This window comes from Pan paniscus, chromosome 18 (assembly GCF_029289425.2).
Source record: "Pan paniscus chromosome 18, NHGRI_mPanPan1-v2.0_pri, whole genome shotgun sequence".
Classification (NCBI taxonomy): Eukaryota; Metazoa; Chordata; class Mammalia; order Primates; family Hominidae; genus Pan; species Pan paniscus.
The window spans coordinates 14746602-14769192 of NC_073267.2; the positions used below are offsets into that span (position 1 = coordinate 14746602).

General features: G+C 38.4%; 1 protein-coding gene across 9 annotated transcripts in view; it reads left to right on the forward strand.

Moving 5' to 3' along the window:
* The window catches only part of MRTFB (myocardin related transcription factor B), a 196311-nt gene that overhangs the window by 139686 nt on the left and 34034 nt on the right, over window positions 1-22591 (forward strand). For all 9 annotated transcript variants that reach the window (XM_055100469.2, XM_034939815.3, XM_055100472.2 and 6 more), the window contains 5 exons: window positions 7-72; window positions 2111-2166; window positions 3299-3374; window positions 6883-7044; window positions 8576-8754. In XM_055100469.2, the coding sequence (XP_054956444.1) occupies window positions 7-72; window positions 2111-2166; window positions 3299-3374; window positions 6883-7044; window positions 8576-8754 (539 nt within the window). The remainder of the gene's footprint in view (window positions 1-6; window positions 73-2110; window positions 2167-3298; window positions 3375-6882; window positions 7045-8575; window positions 8755-22591) is intronic.

Sequence of the window (22591 nt, forward strand, 5' to 3'; positions counted from 1 at the left end):
TCACAGTGCTCCAGCTGAGGCTGCAACAAAGGAGGACGAGAGAACAACTAGTGGACCAGGGCATCATGCCACGTAAGATTTATACCATCACTGCCATCCCTAACGTGACAGAACATGACGGGCGTGTCCAAGAAGAGCCTGCATCTTGCTCTGCTTTCAGTTGTATCCATTTAATCAACAAACAATTACCAAATGAATTTCCAAGGAAAAATCAGGCACCTAAGTGAATCATTTAGAATACATTTTAAAATCCAGATGCAGTTTAAAAGAGGAACTTGAATTTTATATTACACACAGAACACCTTTTTACACTGTAATTAGGCTAACATTCATTCTTTCTTTAAACTTTAATATTTGTTTTAGTTTTGAAATGACTAAAGTAATCACTATACTAATGGATTTGAAATTCATTAGAATTGCCAAAAAACATAAAATTAATTTACAACTTTTACTTAGACTTATTTAATTCCAGTTAATTATATTTAATGCTATGCTATGATCTGTATACAGTAATTAAATGTATCTCAGTTACAGGACTGATAAACATTCCATTTATAATTCATATTTTTGTCTCAAGTACAGTTATTTCCCTTCTATCCCTAGGGTTTGTTCCTTTCAGAAATTTTTGAGAGTTGATTAATTTTAGAATGTTTGTTCTAGTTGTTTCTTTACCTTTAGTCACCAAGTTTGGAGGTGGTTTTATATTTTAGTGGGGAGGAGTGGCTGTTTTGTATAGGCCATTAGGATTGTGTATCTGGATTTTGTGTAAAAATGGACCTTTCCAAGAGGTAACTTATTCAGTTTCAAAACACTAGAAAGAAATTACAGAATTAATTTATGCTTTCCAGTCTTCTGAATCATGGCTATGATAAACTGCTTTCTTGGTTTATGATATGGAATGATTTTTCTCTTGAGTAGATATTTTTCCCAGTAAAACCTTTTTTTTCTGGACTACTATTGAGAATCTAAATATTTTAAATCTAGCATTGTGACAGTCAAAAGGTGCTTTGATAATCTGCCAGATTTCTCCACCACCACATTCCTGACTATGAACCAACTAATCAAAGAGGATCAAATTATGATATTTAAGACACCATTGCTAGGCCAGCTCTAATCTGCTTTCGGGTGCTGGTCCTCAGCCAAACCTGATTGGACTGGGCTCCTGGGAGTCTTTGTGGTGCTTCATGTGCCAGAGCTGAAAATAATGCTGTAAGAGCTGATTGGTCAAGTCTTGCAGGTGACAGCCCAAGGAATCCCAGTCCTCTATCCCATCCACTCATCTGACTGCCCATGCTTGTAAGTGCAGGGTGTTACCAGGCAATGGTGGACATATGCAGACAAGATTTTGCAAAGATAATTGATAGAATACGGTTGTAGGTGACGATTTGGTAAGCACTGCTTACCCTCACACTAGGATTCCAGAATATTGGATTTACCAGCAGGTAGCATGTTAAGGAGTCACTGTGTCTTTACTGTGAGTTGCACTGTGGTATGGTAGAAAGAGCATGAACCCTTCAAATTCAAAATTCTAGATTTAAATACCACTTTGACCACCATCTGGTTGTATGGCCTCAAGAATTCACTTAACTTCTTTGAGCCTTTCACCTCCTTGCAAGGTTATTGCAGGGACCAACAGCAACATAGCCATGGTTAAGCACAGAGCCCATTACGGGTTCTAAATAAATGATACCTCAAATCTGTTGGACACAAAGTGCAGTGTGATGTTCAAGGTTACATCACTCCCAAGGACATACGGACTTTTTCTATAGCTTATATGACCATTAAGAGCAAAGACTCATCAAGGAGTCATCAGACAGTCCCCTCGGCAATGGAGATTTGCTATGAGTAGTCAGAACTAGTCTGAACTGATATTTGCATTGTCATTTTGTATACAATCGTGTTTTAAATGTCTACTTTATTTGTGAAATACATAATTTTTATCCTGTAACATTTAAGATTTCAAATTTTGCAGGTCTCCTAATGGAACTAGTAAATTAATGGAACTGTAGATGTGATCTATTAATAATAGGGTTATCACCATGGTATACTATAACATTGGACTGAAGTATGAACTCTATTTATACTGTGGAAACCATTTCTTTTCTCACAGCTTTGAAGAGCCCAGCGGCATTCCATGAACAGATAAAAAGCTTGGAACGAGCCAGAGTAAGACATTTCACTTTAAAATGTTCTACTTCTCTCTCCTTCTCTCCTCTCTTCTAAAATACCTGTGTACAAGTAGCAATGTTACTCCTAAATATGTCAATAGAGAAAAAATAGTGTATTTTCAGGATACATGGCATAGAGAATATTTACTCTGGGATAGTTTGATCTGGAGGTTTGCAGAAAATACATGACATTCAAATTTTGTTCTTTTAAAGCCAGTAACTAGTTTTGTACAAAAAGAACAAATCATACTTCGCTTTCTTGCTCTCAGAGCATAACAACAGTTTTTAGAGGCATAAGAGGGGGTAATTCTGTCATTTGTTACCCCTACAGAGAGACAGCCAAGGATGTGGTGACACCAGATCCTTAGATGATTTCCCTACTGGGTCTTTGTTACCTGTACATTTGACCAACGGTAGGGGAAGATGGCTAAATCAGAAAATGTTGCTACATTCAACTCTGCTTTATTCTTTAAGATGGCACCATCATACTTGCACGTGATAATTGTTAAGATTTTTCTTTAAAAATGCCATTATGAATATTCATTCATTTTGTTTTGGGGAAAATTTCTATCATGCAACATGAAAATAAACATATTCCAAAATTTTCTTAAGAATTTTTCTAGAATGCAATAATGATTTCTTACAGTCTTATAAAACCTGTATGAAGGCTTTCTTCCTTAAGAGTTGAATACATTTCTAATTAAGAAAATCTGATCAAGGATATGAACTTACCAAAGAAAACACATTAAGATTTTTAGGAAATTTGTTATCTAGGTGGATTTTTACTGGACCTGAAGTATAGATTTTATTGAGTTTAGATATTTAAGTGATTTAAATCCTATGTTTATTAAAAAATTATCTTCAAAACATGACCTTTCGATGTTCATAAGTTTTAAAAGTTTATAAATGCTTAGTTTATACCAACATACTCTTCAAGTCTGTGTACAATTTTGAAGGCTACAGTTTAAATCATGTGTTGGATACTAGTTTTTCTAAGTGCTAATTTCTACTCTTCGTCTCAAACACATGACCATAAGCGTATCGTTTATTTAAATGGAATACCTTAAAGAACATTTAAAACCACAATAAATAATAAATAATTTATGGTAAGACTTTTTTTCTTTTTGAAGACTGAAAACTTTTTGAAACACAAGATTCGGAGTCGACCAGATCGTTCTGAACTTGTCAGGATGCACATTTTAGAAGGTAAAGGATTTATTTCTTCTTAATTTGCTGTATTTTTTCAAGAAAAGAAGTGAGAATTTCCACCATTTCTGTTTATTCCCATTTTAATAACTTTTTAACCCACAGCCTTACTTCCTCCAAACTGGATAGCAACATGAAGACCCAAAACTAAAACATTATGTTAGATACACAGGGAAGGTTTGATTCTTCATATAACCAATTAATGGACTAACACTTCCACACCACCTGGTACCACAGATGCCTCTACCATACTGTTCCACTAAAAAAACTGGGGTCCAGAGGATTTCTTTATCAGTGAGGGACATGTATCCACTTATTAAGTCATAAGGAATGCAATAGCACAAGTCTAACCCTAGATTTTCAACTACTTGGACCTTGTCTGTGTCCACCTGTACAGTGCCCACACCCAACATTTTCTCTTTATTGCCACTTACCCACAACAAGCCACCTTGAGCTGACCATTAGCACCTCCCGTCCACCTCCGCCAAATGATCTCAGTCATCTAACCTCATCACTTACGAGGCTGGTAAGGACAGTTCCATTCCATCTTTGGTTAACACATGGGTCAGGCCAGGATGTTTTTCTCTCTAAAGGCAAAGCATTCTCGAAAGCTTATACCTCCACCATCAACTCCCAAGTTACATTTTCTTTCATTGTTTTGCTTCTCCAACGAATTTATTAAGACTAGGAGCTTGATTCTGTGGTAGTCTTGGGTGTGTTAAGTATTGAGAAGATACAGAAACAATCTGAAAACTTCTCAGACATTGAGAGACAATTGTCAGGTAGAAGGGAGGTTTGTTCTCTGGGCCTCATGATAGGATTAGAGTTAGTATTAAGTTAGGTTGATATTACCAAGTATTAGATTATAACTCAACATAAGAAGTAATATCTTAAAGGTCTGACATGTCCAGAAATGAAATCTTCAGGAGGTGATATGGCTACCATTGTTAGAGGAGTTCCTTCATTGGCCAGTGTGCTAGACTCCAGAGACCCAACAAGTGAGCGAGACAGATGGATGCCTGACTTCACGGAGCTGGCAGTTCTATTTTTGCTAATAAACAAGCAAAACAAGTGAATTACAGATTGTGAGAAGAGCTCTGTGGGGAGTAAACCGACTGCTATGATAGAGAAAAAACTCTCAATATTAAGGATGTGGTAGAGAACTTCGAAGCATCAAGGTGGTCTCTACGACCCCAAGTAGGGGCTCTTCTATTGTAAAGAATCTTTGATTATATGGCTGTCCTCCTCATTCCAGGGGCAGGAGGTGAGAGGTATGTCCCTTTCTCTACTTTGGGTTGTGTTCTCAGAAGTCCGCTGGACTAAAAAGGCTTTTCCAGAACTCCAGTAGTAGGGTAGAGCAGCTACCAGTCAGGGATAAGTGAATCTTCAAAGAAGCAAGTTTACTGGTAAGTAGCCAAGTAAGTGGTTGCTTCTTTGCCTGAAAACATCTTGACCTATAAGGGACATTTTTGTAGTAACAATGCTATCTGTTTCAATTTGCCTTCTAACTGTAACAAGCTTTATTGATATAATTAAAATCAAGGAAAATACATTTAACTCTCAAAATAAATCTTTTTTTAAGACTACCCACCACTTAAAAATTTAACTGTATTTATGAATTAACCATAAGTGATGTTTTTAGGACATCTGTTCTCAAGTTGGGATTTTTGAAATAAGAAAGAATGTCATTTTATTTTTTGAAGGATCTTAAAACCACCACCACTCCCAACTGTATTTTAACATTAACCCGATTTTGATTGGATTAGATATTTGGCAGGCAAGGGTCTAAGTTACTTCCTGAAGTTCAGCAGCTAAACTTCAGCCTCAGTCATGGAGACAGAGGAATAAGACCAGGAACAGAAACATACCAAAATTCCAGGCTCTACTTACTTACTTACTTGGGAATATTTTCTTTCCATACATATTGCTATCACTTCGGTGATGGTAATGTAAGAGAGGAGAAAGACAGAAGTCTGTCCTACCTAGATCTTAACCAGAGGCATTGAAATATCAACCTGAGAGTAATTCTTATGTTCTGATTCTCCCCAACTATCATCTTGTATGGTTAGAAGTGTTATCTCAGAAGATTGGGGCCACAGTTGGTTGTATGGGAAAATGATAAAAATGAGATGGACACACATTTTAACTTGTAGATGTCTACATTTATTTACCAATATTCCAACCTTGTGCTAGGGCCTTCTCTTTGGGTAAGACTTTAATGAATAGAGTTCACATCAGTCGGAGCTTTAAAATCCTAGATGTTGCAACCTTTTTCTCAAATTTCTTACAGTTGTTAATTGCCCAAACGAATTTGACAGTGATTTTTTTAATGACTCAACCTTTATCAAATCTTTCCAAAGCATTTAAGTTTCCAAGAAATAAACATTTTATTTTTGAAGTTTTATCATTTTCTCATAACATTTAGTTAAATTATGTATTCGCAATAGCGGTCACAACAGATATGAATCATTTTGTGGACAATCAAGGCTCACTTTTGGCAAGCATACAGCTCAGCTGGTGGATAGAGAAGCTACACAGATGTGCTGCAGGGTAACCTCCTAGCCATGTGCTTTCAGTGAGCCTTGGGCTTCACAAGAATATTCTATTAATACCTACAGACTAAAGAATATCAGTTCATCCTAAGCCGACTTATGGGGAGTTTCATAGAAAGACCTTCTACTGTATAGCTTAAGAGGCAAGCAACTTTCAGCTTGGAATTTTGGGTAGACACCACATCATTATTTTTCATCATTTCTAAACATTTTTTAGAACAATGGAAAAAACATTAACAAGAGTTACCAGAAACACAAGTATGACAGAATAAAGCAGATGGATGAATTATGGTATTTATAGTTTTACATTGGTTGTACCAATTTTATGCATTTGTAAGTAGATGAGTTGATGCCTGTACACAACCATTAATTACTGTATATTATAGTTGAATGTTCCTAACAGACACAAGGATATGTATTCAGAAATAAACCCAAATTCTTAATTATGATGACCGACCGAGACACAGGGGATCAATTCAAGAATATGAATGATAGCTCTTCCCATTGACCTCTGCAGAGAAGCTTATAACCCTAAGAGGCAGTGTCTCCCTTCTAAGAATTGACTTTCCAATGAAGCCAAATCCAGAACTGTCAACTTCTTGAACCATGGGCCACATCCGTCTTGCCCATCCTCTGTATCCCCAATACCTAGTAAATGTGAATTTGACCCTCCTGCCATAAACAAACAATAGCAGTGCCCCACTTTTGGTTTAAGGTCCTGTTAATTTGAGTCTGTGGGCATCCAAATTACATAGACAAAGTAAAGCTATCCAGAACTAAAAAATACAAAATGCATACTGGAGAATTCTTAAACAGTCATTTTCTCTTTCCATAAATATGTCGAGAACACAAAAATGTGTCTAAATCAGTTTAAATTCAGTTTGTTGGCCTGAAATAACATTATGGAATAGAAATAGTAATTCGAGTAATGGTTAAAACTGTGTTTCCTCTTTTAGAAACATTTGCAGAGCCATCCCTGCAGGCTACTCAGATGAAGTTGAAAAGAGCTCGACTAGCAGATGATCTGAATGAAAAGATTGCTCAAAGACCTGGTCCTATGGAGCTGGTAGAGAAAAACATCCTTCCTGTGGACTCCAGTGTTAAAGAAGCAATTATAGGCAAGACTCTAAAAATTTACTATTTGGGGGGAGAAAGAGAAACTTGGAAATTTTAGATAAAACAAATATAATTTAAAGGCTAGCACCGATCGTGAGTATTGTTTTCTGGGTTAATTAGAAATTAACACAGTGATTTGTGTTACTATCATTTCATTATGTATTATAAGTCTAGTATCTGCCGCTGATTAACAGATTCCCTTGTTAGGTCTGAGGTTTAATTCTTACATTCTGATTTCATCTCACCTTTTGGGGTCCATCTCTTTAGGACTGCATGGAATCATGGTTGATTGTACTGCTTACAGTTCTTGACTACAAATTGCCTAAGCTTTAAAGTCATACCAGTGCAAAATAGGAGGTCCCCAGGGGTGATGAAAACTACAATAGTTTTTAAGATAGGATATTAACTTTTCCAAATTGCTTGCTAAGTAGCATTATTATTGAAATAATTTTCTAAGTTAAACTTATTTAGTTTAATATTTTTACTAACTTTTTATTTCTGTCTACTTCTAGGAAATATAAATAGCATGTTCAGTGTTAGTTCAGGAAGGTGAAGAGCAGATGAGTACAGAATGGTAGTATCTCTCCATTTTATCCTCGTCTTACCACACTTAGTTACTGATGTTTCTCTTTTTGTTTCTGGCGTAAGCTTTAGCAGAAAAACAGAAGAAATCAGGTGAGATGTCAGTGTAGCTGGGTTGCTCCCTAAAGTGGGAGCGTATCAACATACACCCAGTCATGGCCCCATTTTCCTCCTTGTCACGTGTTTTTTTGTTTGTTTGTTTTTCTTTTTTGAGACGGACTCTGGCTCTGTCTCCCAGGCTGGAGTGCAGTGGCGCAGTCTTGGCTCACTGTAAACTCTGCCTCCCGGGTTCACGCCATTCTCCTGCCTCAGCCTCCCAAGTAGCTGGGACTACAGGCACCCGCCACATGCCCGGCTAATTTTTTCTATTTTTTAGCAGAGATGGGGTTTCACCGCACTAGCCAGGATGGTCTCGATCTCCTGACCTCATGATCCACCCGCCTCAGCCTCCCAAAGTGCTGCGATTACAGGCGTGAGCCACCGCACCCAGCCTGTCACGTGTTTTTTTAACAGTTGGATTTCCTGTCAGGATCCAAACAAGGTCCACACGTTGCCTCTGCCTGATATTTCTGTTAAATCTTAATCTATTGGGTGGATTTTTTTTTTTCTTATTTGTTGAGAAAAAGGCTTGTTTTGTTCTCTAGCATGTCCCACATTCTGGATTTTACTGATTGCATTTGCATCCCCAGGTGTTAAGATTCCTGGCGCTTGTACTTCATGTAACTGGTAGTTGAACCCAAAGTCTTAATCTAATGCAGGTTAGATTTTTCTTTTTCACTCAAGAATACATCATGGTTAGTGGTGTGTTCTTGCACTGGGAGGTACATTGTGTTCAATTTTTTTTTAAGCAGCTTCATAAATTTTCATAGGAAACAATGTTTTCCTCCTTCACATTAAGCTTGGTATTCCAAAGCCAACATAAGTCAAGTCAAAAATCATTTCTTTCTTTAGGCGTTGGGAAGGAGGACTATCCCCACACTCAGGGCGATTTCTCATTTGATGAAGACAGCAGTGACGCTTTGTCTCCGGACCAGCCTGCGAGTCAGGAGTCACAGGGGTCAGCCGCGTCCCCAAGTGAGCCAAAAGTTAGTGAATCGCCATCTCCTGTGACTACAAACACTCCAGCGCAGGTATTATCTTTCTGGTTTTGACCCCTAAAGAAAGAAAATGCCTTGTTTTTTTTAATATATTAAGGTAATACACTTTCACCAGAAGAAAATTCTGAATTGAATTTAAATTGATTTATTAGGCAAAAAGCAGGCACTTAACTGCCCTCCAGGAAGGTAATAAAGATTTCCAGCCACTATGTCTTCATCACAAGTAGGTAATACCATTTCCTGAAATCTTGGAGAGTTGAGTGTTTTGATCATTGATGGAACTGAATTTGTTTGTTCAACAAATACACATTGAGCACCTATTATGTTTCAAATTTATTGGGAACTGAGAATCTAGTGCATACAAAGGAATGTAAGAAATATTTTGGTAATTGCATTGGAAATTTACATGTCTTTTAATGGGTGTCCATGTTTCCTTTGGCTTTATAATAATTCTTGTGCTGTACATAATTTTTTTCTCCTTATAGTGCTTTTGCCTTACTGAAATTTTAATAGTGTTATTTTAAAGTCAAAACTATTGAACTACTTAATGGGAGTGATCAAGTCAGCAGAAAATGTTCTTGTTAAGCCTGGCATCATAGAATTTTTGAGTCAGAAAGGAATTTAGCAATTATCTGCTTTAACCCTTATACAAGAGGCAGTCTGGGTTCACAGAAGTATGGAAGTTTGGGGATTAAAAATGCCCATTTTCTTACAGCATTTCTTCTCATTCATGACCATTGATTTGTTAGGAGCTATGTCTTTCAGCATTATTTTCTTCATTGCATTTATCACCATGATCTGAAATATGTTAATTTGTTTGTTGTCTGTATGCCTGCAGCTAAAATGTGAACCTATGAGAGGGACTTTGACTGTTAGCAGATAAGAGCTACTTTGGAGAGGGAGGGAAGAGGAGAGAGAGCAACTATATCTTGAGCATCTAGTACAGGGCTTGGTACAGAAAAGGTGCTTAGTAAATGCTGACTTGAATTCAGCACCTTGAATGCAGACTGACACAATGGTTGTGGAAGCTTGTTTCTCTTCTTCCATGTGAATGTAGAGCCGCTACAGCTTGGACTCATCAGTGGTAGTGTGGATGGCTACAGTTCCGATTGTCCTCTCCAAGTTCACAGGGCAGGGGTGACCCTGGCCTAGAAGAAGTATGAGGGTCAGTGACCAACCCACAGTCTGAGGTTTGAGCAGGCAGAAAGCGAGAGCAAGGGAGACTAAACCCTACTGTGTTCTCACATATTTGCTGCACCCTGGTTTTGAGCTTTAAAAATTCAGTAAAAAGAATGTCAAGTATGCGAGTAGATACCATTAACAAACAGTTACACTTATCCATTTGGGTTGTTTGTTCTCTGCTACTGTTTTGAGTAGGTTAGGATGTCAGACAGCAATTAGCATGGCCTTAACTTTTAGTAATACAGAATGTGTCACAACAGCCATCAGTTGTTTAAACTCCATGATCATTTCACCTGCATGAAAGATTATAATTCTCTTCCTTGTATTGCTGGTACTACTGTGTTTTATTTCCGTACTCTTAAAACGTGGTCTCCAGCTAAGTTTTTAATTGAGACGCTTTAACGAGAGGCATTCCCACACAGTGAGCTGACATTCCAGAATTCCTTGAAGGAAAATAGTAATAACAGTGTTTCTTGAAGAATAAATATGGTCTGTTTATTCCCAGTGCAACACACATTAAGCCTTGGGTCACTCCTGAATTTAAGCATTAGTTTTCGTAGTACCTTCAGTGCTGCTGCAGTACAGTTCTTTCTGCCTGTTACATGCAGACCATTAACAGTCAGCTTTTTATCTGTCAACTAGGGCAATGGGAAAAGACCCACTTTACAGGATGTTAACAGTTCCTATGTATACATTCAAGAAAAAAAACCTGGAGTCAGGGTTGGCTCCACTGTAGCTTTGCCTGTTAAATCATTTCTGTCCTATGTGCCTTGAGACCTCTTAAAATTGTGGCCTTCATGAAACCCCCTTGTATTGTGTTCTAGTATTTATAAGTAAGGAATCTGACAAAGATTCTTATTATACTTTTATTCATGTAATTAAAGAAGCATGTCCATGGTAACTATGCCATACAGATGTCAAAGAAAGATAATTCTTAAGTAGGATTATTAATACGTTGTAGGTGCTTCGTTTTGGTTTCTTTTTTTAATTAACTACAGAGGCGAACTTTATGATGCTGGTAAAGTCTTGGGGATTTTTATGTCATCTAGAGGTGATAAGTTTTGTTTTGGCAAATTTTATACTTTATTTTCACTGTTATCCAGTGTTTGGTTATAGAATTTGTCCAGGCATCTCACTTGATGTATATAAAATATATTTATCTACCTAAATATACTTACTTTCATATTCGTAGCCCAAGGGGAAAGGACCTTGACACATTGCTTCTCCTTAGACACAAAGTTCCTAGAGGACAGGGATTTATCTTAGTAACCTCATACTCAGCACAGGGGTCCAGCACACAGCAAGTACTTACTTATCTGATTTAATGCATGACAGATCCTTGGAGACTCTCTCTGCAGTCTGTTTTTTCCTGCTTTAGAATTACCATCATACCACTGCCACAAAGACGAGCTATGACACGATTTATTAAAATGTGCTTGTAAAGCAAGATAATAAAAGAGCAACATACACGTCTTGTCTTTCAGGGGTTCTTTGAGATTCTTAATTTTTAATCTTGAAAATAACTCATTGTAAGAGTTTGATGGTAAATTTCATTGCTGTTGACCAGTCCTCGAATTGGCTATAGTGGAGGACTAGCTTGATTTTTTTAGATATTTCTTTCCTTTTTTTTTTTTTTTTTTTTTTTGAGAGGGAGTCTCACTCTGTCACCCAGGCTAGAGTGCAATGGTGTGATCTCAGCTTACTACAACCTCTGCCTCCCGGGTTCAAGCGATTCTCCCGCTTCAGCCTCCCAAGTAGCTGGAATTACAGGCACCCGCCATCATGCCCAGCTAATTTTTGTATTTTTGTAGAGACAGGGCTTCACCATGTTGGCCATGCTGTCTTGAACTTCTGACCTCAGGTGATCGGCCCACCTCGCCCTCCCAAAGTGCTGGGATTACAGGAATGAGCCGCCGCACCTGGCCCATTTAATTTTCGATGCATATGGACTAATCCTTGTAAAGTACAAGTGGTGGGGTAACATCAAATTTCTATATGACTTTCTAACTGGTCACAGGCAGGTAACAGAGGTCCACAGACCATACTTTGAGTGAAATCTCTGCCTTAGATTTCACTTTCCTTCTTGTTTGCCTGAGCCAAATTTTGTCATGTATTTATTACTCATTTTGTGCTGCATGTTTAATCCTATGGCTTAAAATAAGCTATCCAACCTACAGCCCACAGGCTGCATGCGGCCTAGGACAGCTTTGAATGCAGCCCAACACAAATTCATAAACTTTCTTAAAACATTATGAGTTTTTTTGTGTGATTTTTTTTTTCTTTTAGCTCACCAGCTATCGTTAATGTTAATGTATTTTATATTTGGCCCAAAACAATTTTTCTTCTTCCAGTGTGGCCCAGGGAAGGCAAAAGATTGGACACCCCTGGCTTAAACACATTTTTCTAATTTCCCTGTTTAGGTTTTTTTTTCATTATTATTATTCCTGACTGAGGCAGGGGGCAGTGGCTCAGGCCTATAATTCCAGCACTTTGAGATGCCAAAGTGAGAGGATCACTTGACCCCAGGAGTTCAAGACCAGCCTGAGCAACATAGCGACACCTTGAACATCAGTGATCATTAAAGAAATGCAAATCAAAACCACAATGAGATACCATCTCATGCCAGTCAGAATAATTATTAAAAGTCAAGAAACAACAGATGCTGGTGAGGCTGCGGAGAAATAAGAACACTAGAAATAGGGAGAGGTGGCTGTTTTTTCACATGCCAAATTTTCAACAAAGAAGGCGGGCATGATAGCACACACCTATAATCCCAGCTTACTTGGGAAGCTGAGGCAGGAGGATTACTTAAATCCAACAGTTCAAGTCCAGTCTGGGCAACATAGCAAAATCCCATTTAAAAAAAACAAGGCAGGGTGCAGTGTCTCAGACCTGTAATCCCAGCAGTTTGGGAGGCCAAGGCAGGTGGATTGCTTGAGCTCAGAAGTTCAAGACCAGCCTGGGCATCATAGTGAGACCCCATCTCTACTAAAAATACAAAAAAAAAATAGCTGGGCATGGTAGTGCATACCTGTGGTCCCAGCTGCTCAGGAGGCTGAGGTGGGAGGATCACCTGAGACAAGGGAGCAGAGGTTGCAGTGACCCAAGATCATACCACTATACTCTAGCCTGGATAACAGAGCGAGACCCTACACACACCCCCACAAAAAAGAAAAAGAAAAATATGACCATTCAGGGAACAAAATAAATCTCCAGAAACTATCTTAGAAGAAACACACATATCTGCCCTACTGGACAAAGACTTTAAAGTAATTATCTTAAATATACTCAAAAACTAAAAGAAAACATGGACAACAAACTAAAGGAAATTAGGAAAACTATATATGAACAAACTGAGCATGTGGTAGAAATTATTTTTTAAACCCAAACAAATTATGTAATTGAAGATATAATGGAATTGAAAAATTCACTAGAGGCTTGAACAGCAGACTCAAACAAGCAGAAGAAAGAATCTGCAAATGGGAAGACAGATGATTTGAAATTGAGTCTGAAGACAAAAGGAAAAAAGAATGAAGAAAAGTGAACAGAGACTAAGAGACTTATAGGACACCATCAAGCGATCAATGTATTCACTATGAGAGTTCCAAAAGGAAAGAGAGAAAGGGGCAAATACATTAATTAAAGAAATAATGGCCCAAAACTTCACAAATAGGAGGAAAGACATGGATATACAAATACAGTCATGCTTTGCTTAACAACAAGGATACATTCTGAGCAAAGCATTTGTAGTAGTCAGTTCTCACACCACTATAAAGAACTACCTGAGACTAGGCAATTTATGAAAAGAGGTTTAATTGACTAACAGTTCCACGGGCTGTACAGGAGGCATGGCTGGGGAGGCCTCAGGAAACTTACAGTCACAGTGGAAGCGTGAAGGGGAAGCAAGCATGTCTTCACATGACAGCAGGAGAGAGCGAGCGAGCACAGGGGGAAATGCTACACACTTTCAAACAACCAGATCCCATGAGAACTCATTCACTATCATGAGAACAGAAAGGGGGAAGTCTGCCCCCATGATTCCCACCAGGCCCCTCTTCCAACACTTGGGGATTACAATTTGACATGAGATTTGGTCATGATTCAAATTATATCAGCATTGTTTGACAGTTTTGTTGTTGTGAAACATCATAGAGTATACTTACACAAACCTAGATGGTATGGCCTACTACACCTACTACAGTGTACCTTTACAGTGTAAATGGTTTTTTTACTACATTTACAGTGTAAATGGTTTTTTAAAATACTACACCTGTATAGAGCAGCTCCATTATAATCTTCTTATGTGCAGCCCATTGTTGACCACAATGCCTGTACAAGAAATTCAATAAACTCCAAAGACACCCGCAGGAACGCACATTATAATCAACTGTCTAGAGTCAAATAAGACAGAATCTTAAAAGCAGCAAGAGAAAAGTGACTGGTCACCTACAAGGAATCCTCAATAAGACTATCAGTGGATTTCTCAGTAGAAACCTTGAAGACCAGAAGGCAGTGGGATGATATATTTAAAATGATGAAAGAAGAAAACAGTCACCTGAAAATTGTATATCCAGCAAAATTGTTTTCAAAAATAAAGGAGAAATTAAAACATTCCCAGACAAACAAAAGCAGATGGAGTTTATTACCACTAGAATTGCTCTACAAGAAATGCTAAAAAGAATCTTTCAATCTGAAGTGAAAGGATGCCAGATAGTAACTCAAAGCCATATGAAAATATAAAATTGGCCGGGCACGGTGGCTTACACCTGTAATCCCAGCACACTTTGGGAGGCCAAAGCGAGCGGATCACCTGAGGTTGGGAGTTCAAGACCAGCCTGACCAACATGGAGAAACCCTGTCTCTACTAAAAATACAAAATTAGCCAGACGTGGTGGCACGTGCCTGTAATCCCAGCTACTCGGGAGGCTGAGGTAGGAGCATCGCTTGAATCCAGGAGGTGGAGGTTGTGGTGAGCCATGATCGCGCCATTGCACTCCAGCCTGGGCAACAAGAGCACAATTCTCATCTAAAAAGAAAAAAGAAAAAGATAATACATGGACAAATATTAAAACAGTATTATAATTTTGGTCTGTAACTCTACTTTTTTTCCTACAGGATTTAAAATACACATTCATTAACAATTACAAATCTATGTTAATGGCCACACAGTATATAACAACGTAGTTTGTGAATGACGTCAGTAACATAGAGGGGGTGAAGCTGTAAAGAAGCAGCATTTTTTTATGTGACTGAAGTTGTTATCAATGTAAGATAGAATGTCGTAATTCTAAGATGTTATTTGTAATTCCTATGGAAACAAACAAAAAATCCGTAGAATCTGTGAACAGGCATATGCAAACCTACCCCCAAAAGCTGAGGAAGCTCAGAGGCCAAAGAAAGAGGCTGACAAACCCAGTTTCTCAGAGAGAAATATTTTATAGGAACTTAAAAACAGAAGCAATGTCTTGGGTGGCTGTCCACACCTGCCATCCAGAAAGCATTCATTCATTCATTCATTCATTCATTCATGCCCGGCTAATTTTGTAGAGACAGGGTTTCGCCATATTGACCAAGCTGGTCTCGAACTCCTGAGCTTAGAGAGTCTGCCCACCTCAGCCTCCCAGAGATATTCTTTATATAGCAAGCTTTTAGGATAAAACATGTGCAGCTGGTCACATCTTCAGACTTTCTTGTCAGGACGTGACCACTGGGGAAGTTTGATAGCATCTTTATGAGGGGTTATCTATGCCATAAGCATTGTGTAAAGACCTTACTGCAGAACACCTTGCTATGGAGGGGCCAACCACCAGTCATCATGGTAGTTTTGTTTCAAGATGGCATCAGACAGTCTTGGCCATGCGACAGGCTATTTTTCAACAATGCAAAAGGAGAGGAGAATGGAATCAAAACAAGGCACTACAAAGCATCAAACACAGACATCCTGTGTTCATGGAAGACTTAATATTGTTAATATGTCAGTGCTACCCCAAACAATCTACAGATTCAGTACAGTTCATATCAAAATCCTAATGTTGATTTTTGCAGAAATAGAAAAATCTTATGGAATCCTGAAAAACCAAAACAGTCTTGAATTTTAAAAAAGTTAGAGGTCTCATGCTTCCTAATTTCGAAACTTACTACAAAGACACAGTAATTAAAACAGTGGTATTGGCATAAGATAAATAGAACAGTGAGCCCAGAAATAAGTCCTTAGATATGGGATCAAATGATCTTCAACAAAGGTGCCAAGACCATCCAGTGGGGAAAGGATAGTCTCATCAACAAATGGTACTGGGAAAACTGGATATCCACATGCAAAAAAGAATGAAGTTGGACCTTTACCTAACATCGTAGGCAAAAATTGACTCCATAGACAAAGATCTAAATATAATAACTAAAACTATAAAACTCTTAGAAGAAAATGTAGGGGAAAGCTTCATTACACTGGATTGGTTTCTTGGATATGACACCAAGGCAGCAAAAGAAAAAATAATTTGAGGAAAGAAATCTTTCCTCAAAACGTTTTGGCCAGACCTAGTGACTCACGCCTGTAATCCCAGCTGTTTGGAAGGTCACAGCGGGAGGATCCCTTGAGGCCAGGAGTTGAAGACCAACCTGGACAACATAGTGAGACCTCATCTCTACAAAAAATAAAAATTAAAAAAATTAGCTGGGCATGGTGGCGTGCACCTATAGTCCTAGCTACTCCAGAAGCTGAGATGAGAGGATGACTGTAGCCCAGGTTTGAGGTTACATTGAGCTATGAAAGCACCACTGCACTCCAGCCTGGGTGACAGAGCGAGAACCTGTCTCTTAAAAAAAAAGAAATAAGAAAAAAACTTCAGTGCATCAAAGGACATCAACAGAGTAAAAAAGCAATCCAAAAAATGGAAGAAAATATTTGCAAATCATATATCTTATAAGGATTTGCTATGGTTTGGATGTTTGTCTCCTTCAAACCTCATGTCAAAATTTGATCCCCATTGTTAGAGGTAGGGCCTAATGGGATGCATTCGGGTCATGGGGGCAGATCCCTCATGAATAGATTAACAGCATCCCTTAGAGATAAGGGAATTCTCACTGCATTAGTTCCCGTGAGAGCTTGTTGTTAAAAAAAGAAAGAAAGAAAGAAAAGCCCAGCCCCCTCCCCACTCTCTCTTGCTTCCTCTTTTCCCCTGTAATGTCTGTACACTGGCTCCATTTCCCCTCCCACCATGAGTGGAAGCAGCCTGAGGCCTTGCCAGATGCACATGCTGGTGCCACGCATCCTGTACAATCTGCAGAATCGTGAGCCAAATAAACCTCTTTTATAAATTATCCAGCCTCAATTTTTTTTTTGTTTTTTTGAGATGGAGTCTTGCTCTGTTGCCCAGGCTGGAGTGCAGTGGCGCAATCACGGCTCACTACAACCTCCACCTCCCAGGTTCAAGGGATTCTCCTGCCTCAGCTTACTGAGTAGCTGGGATTACAGGCATGCAACACCACGCCCAGCTAATTTTTGTATTTTTAGTAGAGACAGGGTTTCACCATGTTGGTCAGGTTGGTCTCCAACTCCTGACCTCATGATCCAACTGCCTTGGCCTCCCAAAGTGCTGGGATTACAGGAGGGAGCCACCACACCCTGCCAAATATTTTTTAAAAGCAGTCCAAAACAGACTAAGACAGGACTAATATCTAATGTACAAAAAGAACTCCCACAACTCAACAACAAAAAAACTGTTCAAAAATGGGCAAAGGTTTGAATGTGGTTTTTGTTGCAGTCTATCTTAAAAAAAAAAAAAAAAAAAAAAAAAAAACAGGCAAAGGACTTGAATAGATATCCTTCTTAAGAGGATATGCAATTGGCCAATAAGCATCTAACAAGATACTGGATATCACTAATCATTAAGGAAATGCTAATCAAAACCACAAGATACCACCTCATGCCCATTACAATGGCTACTATCAAAAGAACAAAAAATAAGTTGGGAAGGATGTGGATAAATTGGAACTCTTGTATACTGTTGGTGGGAAAGTGAAATGGTATAGCCACTGTGGACAATGTTCAGTCCTCAAAAAATTAAACTAGAATTGCCAAATGAACCAGCAATTCCACTTCTGGGTATATGCCCAAAAGAAAACAGGGCTGGGCGCAGTGGCTTACACTTGTGATCCCAGCACTTTGGGAGGCCAAGTTCGGCAGATCACAAGGTTAGGAGATCAAGACCATCCTGGCCAACATGGTGAAACCCTGTCTCTACTAAAAATAGAAAAATTAGCTGGGCGTGGTTGCGCATGCCTGTAATCCCAGCTACTCAGGAGGCTGAGGCAGGAGAATCGCTTAGAACCCAGGAGGTGGAGGTTGCAGTGAGCCAAGATTGGGCCACTGCACTCCAGCCTGGGCAACAGAGCTAGACTCTGTCTCAAAAAAAAAAAAAAAAAAATAGAAAACAGAAGTTAGATCAGATATTTGTATATCCCTGTTCATAGCAGCATTATTCACAATAGCCAAAATGTGAAAGCAACCCAAACGTCCACTGCCAGATGAATGGATAAACAAAATGTGCTATATTTGTACGTTGGAATAGTATTCAGCCTTTAAAAAGGAAGCAAATTCTGCATTCTGTCATTGATGAAACTCTAGCTCATGTTCAATGAAATCAGCCAGTCACAAAAAGACAAATACTGTGTGATTCCACTTATATAAGATTCTTAGAGTAGTAAAAATCATAGAGGCAGAAAAGAAAATGATGATTGCCTGGGGGTGAGGGGAATGTGGAACCAGGGGGACATTGTTTAATGGGTATAGTGTATTGCTTGGGAACATGAACAAGTCTGGAGGTTCCGGTAGTGATGGTTGCAGAACAATATAAATGTAATTAATGCCATATACTTAAAAATGGTTAAATAGTAAATTTTGTGTTATATACATTTTAGTATAATTTTTTAAATGCACTTTTAAAGCAGGGATACGTGCAGATCCTCACTACCAATCAGGTCATCAAGTACCCACTGAACGTCCACTAGATTCTGTGCAAGGAAATTCACTTTTAATATTCACTTACTTATTCTAAAAGTGAAATGCTCAAACTTATATATTATAGGAACAAATAGTCAGTGCTAGGTGATACATTTTAACAAAGCTAGAGTTTTACGTAAAATATTCATCTATTAAATATGCAATGCGTGATTTTTGTTTTATTCAACTCATTCATTTTTCATTTTATTTGGGGATTAGAATATGAAAACAATATTTAAAGAGTAATTGCATTTTGCCATCTTAGTTAAGAACTCTGCTGCATCCTAAATTAAAAACATTATTGACTTAAAATCTATAATACAAAAAAGCTTTGTTTTTAAATACCTAGTTTCTGTCCCTCAAGACCACATAAAGAAATTCTAATAAAGAGGAACAGTCCGGAAGCAATGACTGGCCCTTGTCCTGTGTACCATATTCTGCAGCAGGAACACTGCAGACATCTGAAACAGGATAGAGCTTTAATCAGCTGAGAGGTTTGCTCTGACATCTGTTTTTTTATATTGTAGCAAAGCTTTCCTGTAGCCATTTCTAGTAGGAGAAAAGTCAGTCTTTATGATCAACAGTGTCTTTTTAGTTTTTTTTTTGAATGCATAAATATCCACTAAAAACCATCTTTCTGGCATTTTCTTGTATGGGTTTCTGATGAAAATTAAAGATCTGGCCCTTGTGAGACCTGTAACCTGTAATGGAAACAGTGGTCAGATCCAATAAGACAAAGCAAAGTTTGCAGCTTTTTTTGTTTCTTTGGGGAAACAATTCAATCATTTTGAAATTAAATTTTTGTAGAACATAGGTTGAACTTAGGTCTCGGCAGCAATTTAAACCTATTTATATTTTAAATATTAAAAGTATTCTTTTGGATTCCCTATTTAATAAATGGTGCTGGGAAAACTGGCTAGCCATATGTAGAAAGCTGAAACTGGATCCCTTCCTTACACCTTATACAAAAATTAATTCAAGATGGATTAAAGACTTACACGTTAGACCTAAAACCATAAAAACCCTAGAAGAAAACCTAGGCATTACCATTCAGGACATAGGCATGGGCGAGGACTTCATGTCTAAAACACCAAAAGCAATGGCAACAAAAGCCAAAATCGACAAATGGGATCTCATTAAACTAAAGAGCTTCTGCACAGCAAAAGAAACTACCATCAGAGTGAACAGGCAACCTACAAAATGGGAGAAAATTTTCGCAACGTACTCATCTGACAAAGGGCTAATACCCAGAATCTGCAATGAACTCAAACAGATTTACAAGAAAAAAACAAACAACCCCATCAAAAAGTGGGCGAAGGACATGAACAGACACTTATCAAAAGAAGACATTTATGCAGCCAAAAAACACATGAAAAAATGCTCACCATCACTGGCCATCAGAGAAATGCAAATCAAAACCACAATGAGATACCATCTCACACCAGTTAGAATGGCCATCATTAAAAAGTCAGGAAACAACAGGTACTGGAGAGGATGTGGAGAAATAGGAACACTTTTACACTGTTGGTGGGACTGTAAACTAGTTCAACCCTTGTGGAAGTCAGTGTGGTGATTCCTCAGGGATCTAGAACTAGAAATACCATTTGACCCAGCCATCCCATTACTGGGTATATACCCAAAGGACTATAAATCATGCTGCTATAAAGACACATGCACACGTATGTTTATTGCGGCACTATTCACAATAGCAAAGACTTGGAACCAACCCAAATGTCCAACAATCATAGACTGGATTAAGAAAATGTGGCACATATACACCATGGAATACTATGCATCCATAAAAAATGATGAGTTCATGTCCTTTGTAGAGACATGGATGAAATTGGAAATCATCATTCTCAGTAAACTATCACAAGAACAAAAAACCAAACACCACGTATTCTCACTCATAGGTGGGAATTGAACAATGAGAACACATGGACACAGGAAGGGGAACATCACACTCTGGGGACTGTTGTGGGGTAAGGGGAGGGGGGAGGGATAGCATTAGGAGATACACCTAATGCTAAATGACGAGTTAATGGGTGCAGCACACCAACATGGCACATGTATACGTATGTAACTAACCTGCACATTGTGCACATGTACCCTAAAACTTAAAGTATAATAATAAAATAAAAAATAAAAAAATAAAAATAAATTTAAAAAAGATTCTGACATATTGCTGAATTTACTGTGGAACAAAATAAGTTTAAGTATCTCTTATGGCCTGAATACTTTAACTTTTATTTTAGGTTCACAGGTACTTGTGCAGGTGTGTTATATTCGTAAATTGTGTGTCACAGGGATTTGATGTAGATTCTTTTGTCACCCAGGTACTAAGCCTAATACTCAATAGTTATTTTTTCTGCTCCTCTCCCTCTTTCCATCCTCTACCCTCAAGTAGGCCCCAGTGTGTGTTGTTCCCCTCTATGTGTCCATGTGTTCTCATCATTTAGCTCCCGCTTGTGAGAACATGCAGTATTTGGTTTTCTGTTCCTGCATTCGTTCGCTACTGTAATGGCCCCCAGCTCCAGGCCTGGATACTCTTTTAATCCTTTTTGGAATACATCACTTCAAAATTACTCACACTTAGATTCTTCTGCTAACAGATTCTTCTGCTAACTTTAGCCACTAGGAGCCTGACCCCTTGATATGGTCTAAGTGGGGTTTGGTACGGGAACGGAGGGGCTTTTGTTGTGTTTTGCTCCTTTCTAAAGCACATTAAAATGGCTGGCAAAATTAGAAGTTTTGATATATTTATCTTCAGATTAGGTAGAGTCAACAATCATTGTATTTCAGTTGGGTTATTCTTGTGTTATGCTGGAGTCTGGTTTTCTGAGTAGCAAAGTCACACTGAAATACCAAAAGAGCTAGTAAGATAGGCACAGTCTAGAAATTTAGGCAAGACATCATAAATATTACATTTGATACTACATCCATGCTCCTGGGTTATTTTTCATGTGATTAACACTTACTGCTCTCAGATTCATCACGCTATCTTCAGTCACTGGGGGCTGGACTGGTAAAATAGCTTGCCAGGTAAGGATTTATATGCAAAGAAATCTATATAGAGATCAGAATTCAAACATTTTAGTCTCTTTCACATACCAGTTACATAATAGCCAAGGAATGTTTTCCCCTCTGTGAACATTGACCCAGAGATAAGTATCCCCATTTCAAAAAAATATGCAAGATGAAAGGAAAACCAACCACGTAAAGTCATATTCAGTAAAGAAGTGATCAGCTAACATCTTCCACTTTATGTATGTTATGTATGAGGCTTGGTTGGTCGGAGATTCACTGAGGAGCCAGATGTCTCAGGGCTCTTTGCGGGCAGAAGTCTGCTGGAACACAGGTGTCCATTCTCTTAGATGAGCCCTTTCCCTTCATGTCTGTTTAAAAATGAAATTGAATGCAGCCATCTTTCAAAGTAAGGTCCTTCATATTGTCAACACTCACAGTTACTAATAACTGAAAAGCTGAAAATCAGCAGCTGAAACCTCAGGGAGCGAGAGAGCTGACAAGGGCATGCACGATTAATTGCACACTCGCACACCCACGGTCTCAGCTGGGCTTGAGAACGTGACCCAGTGTGAGTAAAGCCAGAAGGAATGCCCATTCATCAATTAAACAAATATTTGTTTGAGTTAACTAGTATGTGCCAAGCTTCATATTTCATGCTGCTAA